We start from the raw sequence: 18,621 nt of genomic DNA, 5'->3' as shown, positions 1-18,621 counted from the left end.
ATTACACACCCAATAGCTAATCAGAATATGGCCACTGAGTCTTACATAATGGATTCTCAATGCCATATTATTCAACTCCAAATGCTAATGGTGGCACAATATGGCAAGTATCTTGTGAGAGTTACTATCTCTCTTGCACAAAGATTATCACCCTTTTAGAGGTGAATCAGGTAGCTTCTAATTTAACCGGCACTAGTAAGGGATTCGTTCAGTGCATCAGGGTATAATACTCAATTAAGAGGTCTCCCAACCTTGAAAACCAAGGTTTTCTATTCCCAAAGGTACGAAGGAGAGCTATTCCTGAGCACTACCATTGACTTGATTTTCATCAAATCACATTTATTTTATAGTGGGTTGGATTACTTGGCGTTAGCCGTTCCCACTTAGGTCATTCCCCTCTCACTGGTCGTAATGGCTTTAAGAGTGATTAACTCCTCAGGAGGGCATGCCTACTAAAGAAATGCATTAATGAAAGTAAAATACGAGTCTAGCTTTCTGATCACCTAAAAAAGGTGAGAGCATACTCGCCTGTCATCAAAGAAACAAAATACATGATTGTTCATTCCTTTAGCAAAAGATAAGTGTGCCTAAAAATAAATTTAAGAAATACACAAAGTTTTGTTGAATTGTTTTAGGCAACCTACAAAATAAATCCATTAGTAGTCATTGATGTGTCTTGAATTTGGTCTTTGACTAGCATATCTTTGATAATCATCCTACAGAAAAGAGTTAGACTACCAAAAATCTCATAAACAGAATAGAGTTAGCATTAGTGGTAATCAATTAAAGCATCAAACCCTTAACATGTAGTCAATTTAAAAAACCACAAAAGCAGTGTCGTACGACACACCTTACCCACTCGTGCGAGTATCTTTCTGAGACCATACGAGTCAGGATGAGAGCTCATACGAGTCAAGATGAGAGATAGTACAACATTAAAATTTTCCTAAAGGCTCGTATGATACAGGATCTCTTGTCGCTTTAGCTCACAAAGTATGTCGTACTAGGCCAGAAATGAGTTCGTACAACATTCAGATTCAAACCCGGTAGAGATGAATGTTGATGAAGCTTGAGAGGCCAAGAATGATAACTCCAGCCCCATGGTGGGCGCGAATTCCAATGACTTTAATACACTTAAATGGAGGATTTAAATGATAAATGATGCATTTAATATAGCAATGATAATGAGATTAAGCTAGATGATAAGCAAATTGAGCTAGAAAATAAGCTAGATTTAAGCTAAATTTGAACATGATAACATTGCTAAAATGATATTACTAAGAACTATATGACAATAGTAATAATGCTTGAATGCAAATGAGATGGGATGCTTTGAACTCTAAAATGGGGTCTATTTATATGATTTCCAAGGCTAAGGGTGAGGTGGTAGGAATCAACGGTCAAGATTAAGTCTGAAGATATCAATGGTTAAATTGGAGGAGGTTGGCAAAGAGGTTGGTAGGAGAAGGGGTTGGATGAAAGGGGACAATGTCATCTCCTTGGTGACAAGTTTCAAGAGGCTTCTAGAAGAGGTTGGATGAAAGGGAACATTTGTCATCTCTATGGTGACAAGTGTCAAGAGGCTTCTAGAAGAGGTTGGATGAAAGGGAACACTTAGTGACAAGTGTCACAAAGCTTTGCTCATGAGAGGGCAAAGCGTTCAAGGAAAGGGGACATGGTGGTTAGGATGTGCAAGCTAAAATGGGGTTAATTAAACCCAAGGTTAGATGGAATGAGTTAGGTTTAGAAGGGGTTAGGCTGGGTGGTTAGAAGTTAGGAGAATTTGAATTTAAAAATTCAAATAATAGGAAAAGACTAATTAATCTCAACAACTCATAATTTGATTTGTTTTAATTAATTATGGGATTTAGAAGAAATGAATTTGATGGGGGGAATTAATTAATTTGAATTAATTAATCAAAGGGGATTATTGAAATGAATTTATTAAATAAATCCTTAGATTTATTAATAAGTAGAGGAAAGGGGGATTTTAATCAAATTGCTTAGTGAATTCAATTAAATTAGGAAGGGGGATGAATTAAATAATTGCTTATTTAATTAATTATCTTCAGACCATTTTTAGGTGTATACAATATGCACTAGCTCAACAAGAGTAAGCATGATGAGCTATCTAGATAGAAGAAGAAGAATATGTTGTGATGAGTTTGTCACTTTGACAAACTAGTTGAGATGATGTTCGGGCTAATGAAGATGAAGGAAAGGTCTAGCATTTGCAGACATGGATTTACTCTAGGATGCTGATGTCAACCAGAATACATGTATAGATTGGTGCATGAAAGTTGGAGTTTGATGGCATGGTGTCATCAAGGTGGTTACCAATATGCAGACATGAGTGGTCTATTGGTAAGTGAGAAAAGAGACAAAAGTGAAGAGCTCTAATTAGATGAAGATGGTCATAGTGACTCACTCTGGATACTTGTTGTGGATTGGCAAGTTTGGTGACCAGGAAAATGTGATCCCATCAGAATAACATAGAAGAGCCGGCATGTACGTTAATTGGTTAGAGAATAATAGACAAGGCAAGAAGACCGACAATATAGAGTATGCACCAGTTGTGTTTTGTGGTCGGTGACTAATTCTGAACTGACAAAATGGACTCTATTGAGTTGGCCATCGACAAAGATGACATGTGGATACTAGGTGGCAATCATGCAGAGGTCAGTGAAGAGTGCTTCAACGAGGTAGTTTTTAAAGTTGGCTGACATTAAATGAAGACTCTGATAATCACGGGTCGAGTGCAGGATTTTATGGCTCAATGCAGACTGAACAGTGGAGGTCTGTGTTGTGATGATTGATGCAGGTTGTGCAGATATAGATCTAATTTTGTGAAGACAACTACAAGGTTATTTATGGTGATTGACCAAAAAGCATGGCCGACAAATAGGTTGTAGGTTGCCATGTTTGGTAAACGTGTATTGAAAGGAAATATGGCATGTTATTTGAGTTGTTGCAGGTTGGCAATCCCCAGACAAGATCGAATATGATTTGATATGAATGGTGTCGGTAGAAGAAACCCTAAGTGCACTAAGGTTTGATTTTCAGTTTTGATAGGAAGACTGATGAGTATATATGTAGGCAGAAGATTGAAGATGATTGATCCTACATGTCGGATGTGGGGGTAGACAGAGTATTAACTAGTCAGAGAGTTCATCGAAGATCATAGTGATTGAGTGTTGGAAGGTGTAACCGGAAAGAGGGTTTAATAGAGTTTTAACCGGTAAGGTTAAAGTAACCAGTACACTGTAAAAGAGTATAACCACCATGTGAATCGACAAGGGAGATACGCTAAGAAAATAGGAGAGAGTCAAGTAGAGAAGGGTGAGTACCGGTGGGGATCAGGCAAGGGAGAATAAAAATAGTGTGAGCAGTGATCTGGTAGTGACACATTGTAGTGGGTTAGTGTGAGTAGAGAACCGATAGAGATCAGAGAAAAGTGAACCAATAGAGAAGAGGTAGAGCAATAGAAAGAGGACTCAACTAGTAAGGTTGCAGCAGAGAGTGAAGGAAAGCATGATAAGTGTGAGCAAAGAACTGGAAGAGAATAGAGCAGAGGAAGACCGGTTGAGAAGAGCTGAACGATAGAGAGATTTGATTATGAGAGGTTATAGAATTCATTTGTAATCAGGTAATAACTATTGTATTTGTTGTAATCATTGTGATAACTGAGTTGGTGCTCGATGTAGGGGTTGGTGCTCATAAATAGTTAGGGGTTGGTGCTCCTTGGGTTGGTGCCTTAAAATCAGGGGTTGGTGCTCCTTGGCTTAGTGCCCTAAAATTTTTAATCCGTGTTTATTGTGAGGCTAGATTGGAGAAGTAGATTCCAACAACATTTCTCATGGAGTTTTTTCCCATATTGGGTTTTCCTTTTATATCTGGTGTTGTGTGATGTGCCTTCTATGTGTGCTTGCATTTTGGTCTTCTCCTTGACTCACTGGTATATTCACTTAGTGTTTGAACAACTAACCGGTACACACATTTAGGATTAAAAGAGTTAATTTTGAAACCACTGATTCAACCCCCCTCTCAGTGGCATCTTGTGTTCTACAACTCCTATCAACATTCTCTCTCTCTATCTATCTCTATCCATTTCACTCTATTTATCTCCCTATAGACCTATAGATCTATCTCTATCACTTTTTTCTATGTCCCCTTTATACCTCTCCCTATCTCATTGTCTCCTCTATCCCCCAAGATCTCCCACTACCTTTGTACCTCTCTCTCCCTTTCCCTTTACTCACTATTATATGTCTCCTCTCTTTACACACCTCCCCCATACTCTCTCCTTACCTCTATTTCTATAAGTCTCTCCCACCATCTCTCCCTCTCTACCTTACCTTCCCTCCTTTACCCCATATATATCCCTCCTCCCCTCCCTCTCTCTTCTTCTCTTTCCCTCTCTTATTGTTACTCTCCCTTTTCTCTCCATTCTCTCGATCATTACCTATCCCTCCCAGCTTCTCTTTCCACATCCCTAGGTCTCTCCTTCCCTATCTCATTACCAACCTCTCTCTCCCTTATATCTCTCTCACTTTAAATCTCTCCCCCAAGTCTCTCACCTCTCTTTCCATAGGCTCTAGGATGTATATCTCTCCCCTCTCTATTTCTTTACCTCCCTCTCCACCTCTCTGCATGCCTCCTTACCCCTCTTTCTCTCTTTGTAAACTTCTCTCCCCTCACCTTTCTATCCCTCCCCTCTCCAATTCTCCCAATCACTCACTCTCTACCTCTCCCTACCTCCCTCCTAATACATTGCTTTATGTTTGTTCTTATCTCTCTCATTTTGTCTCTCCATCCCGTCTCTCAGTCATCACCTCTCCCTCCCTTGTATAGTGTTTAAGAAATAAAGAGAGTAATATTTGTTTTACGTATAGGGTTTAGGGTTGAGGGTATTGGTATAGGATTTAGTGTACTAGATTCATGTTATAGGGTTTAGGGTACATAGAGTTGAGGACCATATTGTTTATATTGATACTCCCCCCCCCTCTCTCTCTCTCTCTTTTCTCCCACCTCTCTCCACTCTCTAGGTCTCTCCCTCCCTCTCTATCTCCCCCTCCCTTATTACCCTCATATCTATCTCCCTCCCCTACTATCTCTTATTCTCTCTCCCTCTCTATTATCTCTCCATTGTCTAGGTCACCACCTCTACCACCTACCCTCTCTCTTTTTCTCTCCCCCTTATAGGTTTCTCCCTCCCTCCCTCTCTACCTCTATACCTATCAATCCATGTATCATTAGCTACCTCTCTCTATCTAAATTTATCTATCTCTCCCCTCTATCTACTCTCCAAGTATCTAACCTCTCTCACCCTCTACATATCTCACCTCTCTATATATCCCTTATCTAGTTCTCTCCCTCCCTCTCCACCTCTCTCTCTCTCTCTCCATCACCCCTTACCCCTCTCCTTCTATGAACTCTCTCCTTCACTTTTCTATCCCCTCACTTCTTTATCTATCCTAAACCCTATAACTATTAATCCCCTCTCTCTCTCTCTCTCTCTCTCTCTCCTATATAGGTCTTCGGTACAATCTTTGTCACCTTCCCTCCTTATCTCCATATATATTCTTATCTCTATCCATCTCTCTTCTACTCTTATTTTTTCTCTCCATTCTTGTTATCACTACCTCTTCCTACCAAACCCTCTCTCTCTCTCTCTCTCTCTCTCTCTCCATACTTATGTCTTTCCATCCCTCCATATTTATCTTTCTAACTATCCCTCTTTGTCTCATTACCCACCTCTCTCTCTCCCTTTATCTTCCTCACCTTTATCCCTTGACCTTATCTCTCTCACCCCTCTCTTACTAACATCTAGGTATCTCACCTCTATATCTTTCTCGTCTATATATCTTTCCTCTCTACCTCATTATCCCTCTTTCTTTTTTTGTGAAATTAGCTCTCTTATTTTCTTCTCTTTGTCGGTCTCTGTCTCTTTGTCTTTGTCTCTCTATCTGTCTCTCTATCTGTCTATCTCTCTCTCTCTCTCAACTCTCTACCTCTTCCCTCTCTAGGTCTCTGAAGCACTCCTTTCCTAGGTCTCCCTCCCTCCTTTTCTCTCTCTTTCTATTTATTCTTTCTCTATCTTCTCTTTCCCTTCCCTCTCTAGGTCATCACCTCTCCCTCCCTTGTATAAGCCTTAGATAATATGTTGTAGGATATAAGGTTTAGGGTACAATATTGATGGTACAGGGTTTAGGGAACACAAGGTTGAGGGTATTGGTCATATTGATGCTTCTCTCTCTCACCTCTCTCCCTCTCCATACCCCTCCCTCCTTAACCCCATATCTGTCTCCCTACCCTAATCTCTCTTATTATCTCCCCCTCTCTTATTATCTATCTCCATTGTCCAAGTCATCACCTTTCCCTCCCAACCTCTCTCTCTACTCTTTCTCTCTTTCTCCCTCTCTACCTCATCCTACCTTACCCCCAGCTCTCTCTCTCTAGTATAGGGTTTAGGGTATATAAATTATTCAAGGTATAGGTTTTAAGGAATAGGGTAGAGGATTGAGAGACCTTCAATTTCTTCCTCTCTCTCTCTCTCTTGTATATGGTTTAGGGTATATAAATTCTTTAGGGTATAGTTTTTAAGGATAGGGTAGAGGGAGTGAGATACCTAGGAAAGGAGATAGAGAGGTGAGGGAAGATAGAGAAGAGAATAAGAAATTTTATAAAGGGAGATTGGTAAGTGGGGAGGGGGGAGGGAGATAACTAGAGATGATACATATGGAGAGGTGAGAGACCTAGATAGGGAGAGGGAGGTGAGAGACATATACAAGGAGAGAGGGGTGAGATAGATAGATGGGGATAGATGAGGAGATGTGATTAATTAGATAGGAGAGTGAGAGAGAAGAAGAGGGAGTGATAACAAAAAGAAAGAGAGGGCTAAGGAAGGAGGGATGGAGATGTAGACATGGAGTGAGAGACCTAGAGAGGTAGATAGGTGAGGGATAAAGAGAAGAAAAAGAGAGAAATTCATGAAGTTCGAGAGAGGGGTAATCAGGAAAGGAGATAGGTAGATGGTGGACAGATATGGAGGTGAGATACCTAGATCTTGGAGAGAGAGAGGTGGGTAAGTAGATAGGGATGGACGAGAAGAGATCTGTAAAGAGGGAGAGAGAGAGAGAGAGATCAACAAAATGGAGAAGCAACACTGAGAGGGGGGTGAATCAGTGTTCTGCAAATATTATTTTTAACTTGTTCTTTTAAGAACAACAAATTTAATCAAGAGAATGATGCAAGAACAAAAGAATAGCAACCACAAAATCATAACACCATAATTTTGTATGTGGAAAACTTGTTAGGGGAAAAAACACGATGGGGATGAACCCACAAAATGATTTTACTCTATTAAAAGTATTACAATAGAGAATACAGTTGCATTTGGGCACACTGCCTAGATATCACTACTCAAGAGGAGGCTCACTGCCTACATAATATTAACAAAAGATTACAAAAATGTTTTAACTAAAGAACAACATCTATAAATTCTAAAATAAATTTTTGGTTAAGCACAATATATGGATTTCATATACTTCATCTCTCACTGCTCTGTTACATTGCTTTGTCAAATATCTGGAGCATAGATCTCTTAATTGCACATAATAAATTGTGCATACTCCATCATGTAGTACACACTATATCTTAAAATGATTAAATAAATTGATCATATATATCCGCAACAAGAAATTAGATCCATCTCTAGTTGGCTTATGAAGACTTCAAAAATATTCATGTTGACAACCGACAAAAAATTGAGTGGGGGAGGGTGAGTCAGTTTGCACAAAAACTTTCTGCAACTTATACCTCAAATAATATCTAATAATTAACAATTAAAATATGAAACAACACCAAATAAATATCAAACATAACACCAATATTTTTGACGTGGAAAAACCGGTTAAGGGAAAAAACCACGATGGGAACCTACCCACAATGAGATAATAACCTGTTAGGAGTAAATGAAATATTACAATACAAAATGCACATACATTCAGGCTCACTGCCTAGAGCTCACTGCTCAAACAAGAAACCAAGAAAGGCTACAGCCTTAAGGGAAGTCTCACTGCCTTACAAGAAGTCTCACTAACTTACAAAAGCTTTCGGACAACAATCCAGATTACATGAACAACAAAGATAGCATCTACAAATGCTTGAGTACAGTTTCAGTTAAGCACACAGTCTACTCTGTAACACTTCTCTTCTCTTCTTCACTTTCGAAAGATGAAATAGCTTGTTCACAGATACAACTCAATGATACACACTTTCAAAGATCGTAGACATACATCTTACATGATTATTACATTTATTTATACATGACATCAACCCATGAAACATAGGTCGGCTAAACCCTCAACAAAAATTACAAAATAATAATTTCACATGCTAAAACAACATATGCAGACCAAAAATATGCCAGCTAAGACATATCTTGGACCCAAATCAACACCACAAACTTGCAACACCTCCAACAATTACACCTCAATCATCTGCAACATGCTACAACCTCCAAGAATGTTGCATAACATCAAGAAGATCATTGGACCATGCAAATATTCAATAACATGCACAACAATCAATGCATACCACCAATACTCATAGAAAATGATCTAGAAATATTCACAAGCAATGTGAATTGCACCACAACAACCGCAAGAACTCAAATTAATAGAATCATCACCATCTCACCATCGAAGCTCAAGAACAACATTAAAACTAACTGACAACATGAAATATTTGCTTGTGGACATCCAAACCATGACCCAATCAAACTGAGGATACACATCAACTTCTCGAACATATCCCATTCATCTACAACTAAGCATATAACAATTTCAGAGCAATTCAGAGCACAAATAGGAATACCGTACAACACAAACAACTAAATAACAATCTCAATACTAGATCTCATAACTTAATAAGAATATTACACAGACCACTGAAAATTATGCTAAATCAACTAGAGATACACATCTCCAAACCCATTAAATTGCAGAAGCTCATCTACAAAACACTGACCATACCAACTCATTTAATCTAATTGCAAAACTGGAGTACACAAAAGAATATGTTGACATCAATGACAACATATCCTTACAATAGTATCCAACAATCTCCGCCTTTAGCATTGATGGTAACATATGAATGTGAAAAACAATCAATGCAAAGAAATAAATCAACAACCAACAATCTCCCCATAATCCTCAACAAACTCTCCACTAGATATAACAATTTTTCACATGCTTCTCTCCCTCTTTGACATCAATGACAAAGACATATACAACACAACTCATGATTCTCTCCCCCTATGATAAACACATAAATATTAACTACTCCCCCCAAGTAGAATCCTCACTCATCAATCTAGATCACAAGATAGCTCTGTGAAGTTCACCGGACTGATGCAAGTCCACGCGTCTTAGTCATTATCAGGAGGGTCAATTATCCTTAACTTCCCTCTGAGATACTCAAAATTATCTTTAGGCAAAGGCTTCATAAAGATATCTACAACCTGTTCCTTTGTAGATACATACTCTAGTTTGACTTCTTTCTTATTCACCTTCTCTCTCAGGAAATGGAACTTGTTTGATATTGTAAAGCGGAAAATCGAACCCTAGGTGTTTCCCACACCCCACTCCAAGGAGAGAGAAAGGAGGGTCACTAGGGTTGACGGTTTTCACTTAGGAGAGACTTTACATTCAAAAGAGGGGTTGAAACCCACAAGATCCAATCTCACACAATTCAAGATTGGATTCTAAATGAGTTTCAAGGCTTAAGACATCAAGGATACCCTCTTTTGTAAAGAATGTAGATAGAAAGATTGAACTAGGAGTACATGTAAAGTAAGAAAGATTCGCTTGTAGATGGAGATAGGGACACAGGATGAAGCTACGAACCTAAAATTAGCAGTAAAATGTCGAGATGATGCTATCCTACAAATTTGAGCGAAAGTTGATGGGACTATGGCACCTGGAGTGCACACGGTCCTCCGAAAAATCCACGAAACGAAGGTGGATCAGTTCGTCTCTGCACAAGGATTCCAGATCTTCAATTACAGCCGCATACCTACAACCTACACACAAAAAAGAGAGGATGATTGGGGGGTTAGGGATTAGGGGTTTTCCTTTAGGTCAAACTCTGGTTTTGGAATTAACTAAGAAATGAGAATGTTGTAAATGTAAATGTTTGTAATGTAAACAAGTACTGATACCTTGTTGTAAGAATGTTTGTATTCTTACATGAGAAGGTGTAATGATGTTGTATGTTATATGTTGTAAGTGATCTCCTCTTCAATGGTTGAATCCTTGTCTTGAATGCAACACCTAGCCTTGAATGGAGACTTAGAATGCTCAATTGCTTGAAGGAATGCTTGAATGCTTGAATGTTTGCATGTTTGAATATCACTTCTGCGTCTTGCTCTTGCTTATTTTCTTGCTCCCTTTCTAGGAGAGGAAAACTAGTTTATATACTTGTCAATTAGGGTTCGGAGACTGATTTTTCTGACCTTAGGCGGACCTAGAAGCATTGTTTTCCGAATTGCAAACTTAAAGACTTGATGCCCAACAAGAGACCGGGCCCAAAATAGGGCCAGGGACCAGGGCACTAGGCACCATGGTCCTGAAGGACTAGGGCGCTGGGCGCCATGGTCCCACCTCCTGGGATAGCAGGTTGCAAGGAAGGATCAGGCCAAGGTGCAGAAATATGCAGTTTTTGATGTCGCAAATAGGTTTCAGGGTCTCCATTCAGGTTCAACATTGCACCGCCATCGTGAAGACCCAAATGCAGTCAAAATTGCAAGTGTCACAATTTTAGGACGCTACAGATATATGCTTTGTTTTGGAATAAAGCACCAATTTTTTTGGAAAATTGATAGAACTTGAATTGTCATAGTATATAGAAATAGGCTCATCATTAATAAATCCTATATCTCTCAGTATCTGCTTCATCCAAATAACTTGAGTATAATTGCTAGCAACAACAATGTATTCAACTTCTGCAGTAGATAAGGAAATAGCATGATGTTTCTTACTTGCCCAAGAGACCAACTTCTTACCCAAAAAGAATGCACCACCTATAGTACTCTTCTGGTCATCAACATCTCTAACCTAATCAACATCTATAAAAGAACTCAAAGTATAATCATCATTTTTAGAATACCATAAACCAAAATCAATTGTTCCTTTTAAATATCTAGATATCTTTTTTATAGCAGCAACATGAGATTCTTTAGGATCAACTTGAAATCTGGTAGCATGACATACAACATTCATTTTATCAGGTCTAGTCTGGGTCAAGTATAGAAAGCCACCAATCATAGATCTATATCTGGTCTGATTAGCTTCTAGAGAATCATCATCCTTTGTCAGTTTACATCTAGTCACCATAGGTGCCAACAGGTTTAGAGTCTTCAAAACCAAATTTTTCCAGTAGTTCCTTCATATACTTAGACTGAGATATGAAAATGCCTTTCTCCAACTGAGTAATTTACAATCCTAGAAATATTTTTTTTTCTCCAATCAAAACATCATTTTGATTAATCTTAAAATAGAGATTATTGTCAGCAGTACCTTTATCAAATCCAAGCTTCATTAAATACCTTTCCAATTTGGCATACTAGGCTTTGGGAGCTTGCATTAATCCATTCAATGCTTGCTTCATCTAAAAAACCATGCCCTTTTCTTTTGTCAGTAAAAACCCATCTGGTTTCTCAATGTAGACTTCTTCTTGCAACTCACCATTAATAAAAGTTGATTTGACATCCATCTAATAAACTTTTAATCTTTGTAAGCAGCACAACCAAGAAATAATCTAACAACTTCAATCCTAGCTACCAGAGGAAAAGTATCTTCATAGTCAATTCCTTCCATTTGTGAATAACCTTTACAAATAAGTCTAGCTTTATTTTGAATAACTTCACCCTATTCATTCAACTTATTCTAGAATACCCATTTAGTTCCAATTACATTTTTATCCTTAAGTCTAGGGACAAGAATCCATGCATTATTTTTCTCAATTTGATTTAATTTTTTTTCCATATCTTTGATCCAATTTTCATCTTGACAAGCTTCATCAACACTTTTAGGTTCAATCTTAGAAATCAAACAAATTTCTTTAGCAAGTCTTCTCCTACTCATCACACCTTTATTATTATCACCACTAATCTGATTTTATGAATGATTCAATCTCACATAACTGGGAGTTTAAGGATTTTGTAAAATTCCAGGCTCTTGAACTCTTTCTTCTGCATTAATATCTCACTTTCATTTTTCAAGATTTTCCATTGTAGTCTGAACTTGACTTTGGGTCTGTATTTGTCTTCCTTTATCTGAACTGGCATCCTGATCATCAGAATCATATCCACAAGATCTAATCTGATACATATTACCTTCATCAATGTCCACATTAGCACTTTCAATAATTTATCTCAACCTTTTATTATAACACCTACAGGCCTTACTTTTAGTAGAATAACCAAGAAATATTCCTTCATCACTTCAAGCATCAAATTTTCCAAAATCTTCATCTCTTTTGATATAACATTTACTACCAACTTTTTTGAAATATCTAATAGTAGGAGCATGCCCAAACCATAACTCATAAGGAGTCTTACCATTACCAATTTTCACATTTACTCGGTTAAGAGTGTATACTTCAGTACTCACAACTTCTCTCCAAAACATATGTGAAAATTTTTCTTCAGTCATCATGGTTTTTTCAGCTTCTTGAACTATTTTATTCTTTCTTTCCACAACACCATTCTACTATGGTGTCCTCAAAGTAGATAACTGTCTTTTGATTCCATGCTCTTCACAATATGTAATAAACTCACTGTAGGTAAATTATCCACCTTTGTCAGATCTTAGACACTTCAACTTCAAACCAGTCTCTATCTCAACCATAGTCTTGAAAATATTGAACTTCTCTAATGCTTCTAATTTCTCCCTTAGGAAGGTAACCCACATAATCCTTTAATAATCATCAATTACCAACATGAAATACCTATCACCCTGAAAGATTCTTGTTCTAGAGGGACCACACAGATCAGTATGCACAAGGTCTAACAATCTATTATAATTATTCTAATTTCTCTTATAAGTAAGTGTTGTTTGCTTCCCTAATTTACATCATTACATACCGGATTAGAAGGATTTATCAACTTCAACAAATCTCTTATAGCTCTAGTAGAACTTATGTTTATCATGCAATCACAATTTACATGACACATCCTTTTATGTCATAACAAACTTTCATCAATCTGAGAAATCAAACAAATTTTACCACCAACATTCAAGTGAAAGATATTACCTTTTGTCTGTGTCCCTGATGCAGTCTTAGTTCTCACATTTTCCATTTTTGAATTCCAAGTTATATCCTTTATCAACCATTTGAATATCAGTCAAAATATTATGCTTTAATTCATCAACATACAACACATCATTAGTATTGTGCTTACCATCAAAAGAAGTAGAACCTCTACCACGAATTGTACAAGCTTTATTATCACCAAATCTCACTAAACCACAATCATAATTTTCAAAGTTTACAAGTTTACTCTTATCATCTGTCATATGATGAGAGAAACCAATATCAATTACCCATTCATATTTCTCTTCAACTTTCATAGCTAAATTTTTTTCTCATTAATGTAGCTTGTAGAATCTATAGTCACATGATCATCTTCCTTGATAGCAATTAACACAAATTCATCTCCTAAATTTCCCTTATCTGACTCATCATCTGTCATACCTTTATCAATAGCATAATAATACTTCTTCTGATACTTAGGATTATATGGTTTAAATGGCTTCTTAGGATTTCTATCTCTTTCCAAACACCTCGATGCAAAATGTCGTATCTTATTACATGAAAAAAATTTAACTGACAACTTACCTTCATAATTACTGACACCTTTAGGCAATCTTTTGGCAATAAGTGCTTCAAGCTCCTCAAGCTCTCTTTCCTCATCTTCAATCTCTTTCATCTCTTTTTCAAATCTAGATACTCTTGTAGAAATTTCTCGTGGATCATATATTTGCTTCCCGAAAATAGTATCTTTAAATGCAGATTTAGTTTTAGGAAGGGAGTCTCCAAACTTACTCAATTCAAAAGTAGCAAGTTTATCGATCAAAATATCTCTTGTTACATTTGTCACAGTCTAGATCTCATTGATAGTAGTAGCCTTATGTTTATAAGTAGGAGGCAAGGATCTCAATACCTTGGCAACAATCTTAGACTCTTTTAGCACTCCACTGACACATCCAATTCCACACATGAGCTTGTTTACTTTCTGCATAAAAGAGGTAACATTCTCATATTCACTCATCTTTAGGTTCTCATATTTACCTTTCAGGCTTTATAGCTTAGCAATATTTACATGACCATCTCCTTCATGCAAAGTTTCTAGTTTTACTCGGATCTCATGTGTAGTCTCTAAGTCCATTACATTCATCATCTCAGAATCTGACAAGGCACTCAACAATGCTTCTTTTTCTCTGATGTTACATTCTGCTTCCCTATCTTCATCAAGAGTAGTAGGACCATTCTATAGAACATTTTATACATTCTTAGTGATCTTCTAATACTCTTCTCCTATGCATCTTAAATGAACTTCCATCCGGTTCTTCCAGAGAGTGTAATTTGTTCCACTGAACCTCGGGTTGTCCTTCTTGAAAGAGAAGGTTTCCATCTCGGATCTCCCTCAAAAGGTCAAGCTTCTTCCAAAGGATCTATCTCTGATACCAATTGTTGGCAACCGAAAATAAACTGAGAGGGGGGGTCAATTAGTTTGCACAAAACCTTTTTGCAACTTATACCACAAATCATATCTAATAATTAACATTTAAAATATGAAACAAAACCACATCAATATCACACATAACACCAATATTTTTGACATGAAAAACCCAGTTAAGAGTAAAACCATAGTGGGAACCTACCCACAATGAGATAATATCCTTTCAGGAGTAAATGAAATATTACAATGGGGAATGTACATGCATTCAAGCTCACTTCCTAGAGCTAACTGCTCAAACAAGAAACCCAGAAAGGCTGCAATGTTAAGGGAAGGCCCACTTCCTTACAAGAAGTCTCACTGACTTACAAAAGCATTCAGACAACAATCTGAATTACATGAACTACAAAGATAACATTTGCAATTTTCACAACCCGATTTTTAATAAACTTTATTATTATTAAATAATTAGACATGGTTTAATAATTAGGATAACATTGTTTAATCAAACTTTTGAAATTTTTGGAAGAACTTGATATACTCTCCAATATTTTGAATTTTGCCAATGGATGGATAGAAATACTATGTTTCAATTTGAGATGCAAATGTGATAATTCTTACAATTGAATTTTTAGAAATAAATTATGAACCATATATGTAATTAATGATGTATTGTTATTTGCGTTCATTGACTATCTGGTGTTTTGTGAGTCATGAGTTTGTGCAAGTTGTCAAAGATGAACATGTGGATGAGGTAGAGGTCTCCTAAATTAATGGCAATGATAGTTGAGATGGGATTCTCTCTCTCACACACACATGCTTAAATTGATAGTGATATGTTGCATTATATGAGTGGCTAACTTAGCTTGATTTACTTTGCAGTCATAAATGTTTAAACCATACATAAGTCTATAGAAATAATTTAAATTGAAACTTTAGATGAAATTAGCTAAGGAAATAAAAGATCCTATGCTTCTATTACCAACCATGATCTTTTGAAAATTATTGCCAAAAATAAAGTATCTTACTTGTAAATTGATGGAAACTGAAAAATAACTCTTTAATCATTTGATATTAGATCTTTCTGGTAGATACAAATTTTCCTCACATGCTCATGGTTAGATTAAGTTTTAGGCAAAACAAATTGAACATCTATAACTCTTAAACAAAACTAACATCCACTTAGCAACCACCTAAACTCTAATCACCTCTAAACTTGGAGAAAAGAGCTTCGTAATGGCATAAGTTCAACATGCATCAAGGGGGGATTTGGGGGGTGCTAATATTTATAGGTTCTCTAGGATCCTTACCTAGTGGAAAAAGGATAAAAGGAAAGAAAATCAATAGTGCAGGAGCTGAAGGGAGGACTAAATCCAAACTGAAATGATTGAAAAATTTGTTGGAATTATTTATTGTATATCTCCCCACCTACTTGTTAGGAGAGTTGATGCAATACAACCTATAGAAATATTGGTTCAAATTTTGGGATCCCCATTTGATTTGCTCCTAATGCGAACAACAGAAGATTGTAGATAATTAAATGAAGGTAGTTGCGAGTTTGAAATTAGAATTTTGGGGGGAATTTTGAATGGAGAACATGTAGACAAAAGGAGAAAACATTCTTCAGTTAGTTAGAGATTTTAGAGAGTTCAACAGAATAGAGAAGAGATCTCCAGCAGAGAGAAGTGTAGCTCCAGATTGAGTGTAGAGAATTTTGTGCACAACAACAACATGTGTGTTTGTGTGAGTTTTGTCGGATGAGCAAGATAGCTCCTAACTGTATGGTGTGTCAGTAGAGAAGTGATTGCTCCTGACTATGTGTAGCTCTAAGTGAGCATTATAGTGAGCTCAGAGAAGCTTCATTTTGTGTAGAACAGAGAAGCTCCTGATCGCTACCTATGGGATTAGAAATCTATAGTTAAATGTTTTAGTTTGTATTTCATTTCATGTAATTTCCATTTAGTTGAATAGAAAGAAAGAATGTTTGTATGTCTCCTTGCATGTTATTGATTTTAGTCCCATGGGTATGTTCCCAACTATTTGGGAATTGAGACAAAAGTCTCTATGTTTTTTGTTTTGGGTCCACCCAGATTGAATGATCCTGATCTCTCCACATGGTATTAGAGCTATAAAGATATAGAGCTATAGAGCTATAGAGCCCTAAGTCCTTATATTTGGGCATTTGTATTTTTTGGGTGTTTGAGTTTTGTGTGTAGGAGACATGGCAGGAGATGAAGGGAAGAGATGGAAGCACCCTCCATCCTTTAATGGACAAAACTATGATGTATGGGCCAAGAAGATGAAGACCATCATGGTTGCAAATAATTTGTGGGAACTTTGTGCAACTGGGTTTGTGGATACAACTGATCCAACTCAGTATGCTGCCCTAAAAAAAAATCAGAAGAACTAGCTGAGGGAAACAAGAAGAAAATATGCTAAGGCATTAAGTTTGATTGAAGCAGCCTTGACAAAGGCCATATTTCCTAGAATAACAGTATATAACTATGATAAGCAAGTGTGCGAAATCCTCCAAACTAGTTACAAGGGGAGTGACAAAGTCAGATTGGTGAAGCTCGAAATGCTAAGAAGATATTTTAAGACTCTTCAAATGAAGGATAGTGAGTCCATTTCAGATTTTTGTACAAGACTCTCTATTTTGTTCAACCAACTAAGGACAAATGGAGAAACGATGGAGGAGAAGAGGATTATGGAGAAAATCCTTCGAAGTTTTCTATCAAAGTTTGATGCAATATTGATTTCCATTGAGGAGGCAAAGGATCTGTCAGTTTTGATAGTTGATGAGTTGATGGGTTCTCTTCAAACCCATGAGAAGTGCCTAAATAGGTCTGCTACTTCTTCTTAAGAGAAATATTTCAAAGCTCAAGCCAATGTAAGAGGCAAGGGAAGAGGAAGAAGTAGTAGGAGTTCAAGAGGTTGAGGCTGTGACAATGAAGTAAGCTCCGAAGAGAAAACAACCAAGAGGGAGTGAGTAACTCTCAAAATAACTCAAAACAAGGAAAGAAGAAGAACAACTTGTATCAAAGGTATGATTGTTGGCATGTTTGGCATAAATGATGAAGATGAGAGGATGGTAGATGACTATATCAGTAGAGGAAGATGGCATGATCAGTTATTTATATTGTCATTGATGTCAACCAGGTGCAACTAATGTTTAATGATGTTTATAGTTAGTTTTCGATGATTGAATTTTTTGCTAAGGGATTTGGTCTACTGGGGCAAGAGTTTGATAGTTTGATTGTGAGATTGTGAATTAGGACCTTACTAGTAAAGAAGATAAGTTTTGATGGAATCGGGTGATTAGCGATGTTTCATGACTTATGGTTTGATACATAAGCTTTTATGATGGATTTGATTATGTAACCAGAACCGCATCCTATGATGGTTATTGGAAGGCATGCTTTGAATGAAGTTTTGCCAGGGTTTAAGAAGGGTTTAAGGATAGGTAAATAATTCTCTTAACCAGTAATGATTTTTGGTTTGGCGGTGATCTACATCAAGTTCATGTGTTGATTCAATAACGTGACACAAATCGAGTGATGAGTTTGAAAGATTTTTTGGCGCGTTTGGAGAACAAATTTCTTGGAAATGTGCAAAGTGCTTAGCGGAATGTGCTAAGGGTTTGACTTTGTACCAAATCAACTTGCTGTGACAATTTATGATCATTCAATGGCCAATATTGATTTGCAATTGATTGCAATGATCCATATGATGCTTTGTAATGAGTTGTAAAGATCTGTGATGATCTATGTAGTAATTATTAGGGTTTTGATGCCGACATAGTTGTAAAAGTTATTTATGTTAGCAAGGTTGATGTTTTGGAGTGTTGGTGATTTTGAGAAGTGTGAGAAGATGAGCCA

At 37.0% G+C, this 18,621-nt stretch overlaps 1 protein-coding gene across 1 annotated transcript in view; it reads right to left on the bottom strand.

Annotated features, from left to right (window-relative positions):
* Nucleotides 1–14,452, bottom strand: part of LOC131069446 (pectate lyase 1-like) — a 127,429-nt gene extending 112,977 nt beyond the window's left edge. The window contains exons 1-2 of the mRNA XM_058004866.2: nucleotides 14,387–14,452; nucleotides 14,228–14,299 (exon numbers count right to left, since the gene is read on the bottom strand). Coding sequence (XP_057860849.1) covers nucleotides 14,228–14,299; nucleotides 14,387–14,452 — 138 coding nt within the window. The remainder of the gene's footprint in view (nucleotides 1–14,227; nucleotides 14,300–14,386) is intronic.
* Nucleotides 14,453–18,621: the final 4,169 nt, after the last annotated feature.

This window comes from Cryptomeria japonica, chromosome 5 (assembly GCF_030272615.1).
Source record: "Cryptomeria japonica chromosome 5, Sugi_1.0, whole genome shotgun sequence".
Classification (NCBI taxonomy): Eukaryota; Viridiplantae; Streptophyta; class Pinopsida; order Cupressales; family Cupressaceae; genus Cryptomeria; species Cryptomeria japonica.
Note: the sequence above shows the minus strand (reverse complement) of the source record. Positions and strands in the feature narration are given on the sequence as shown.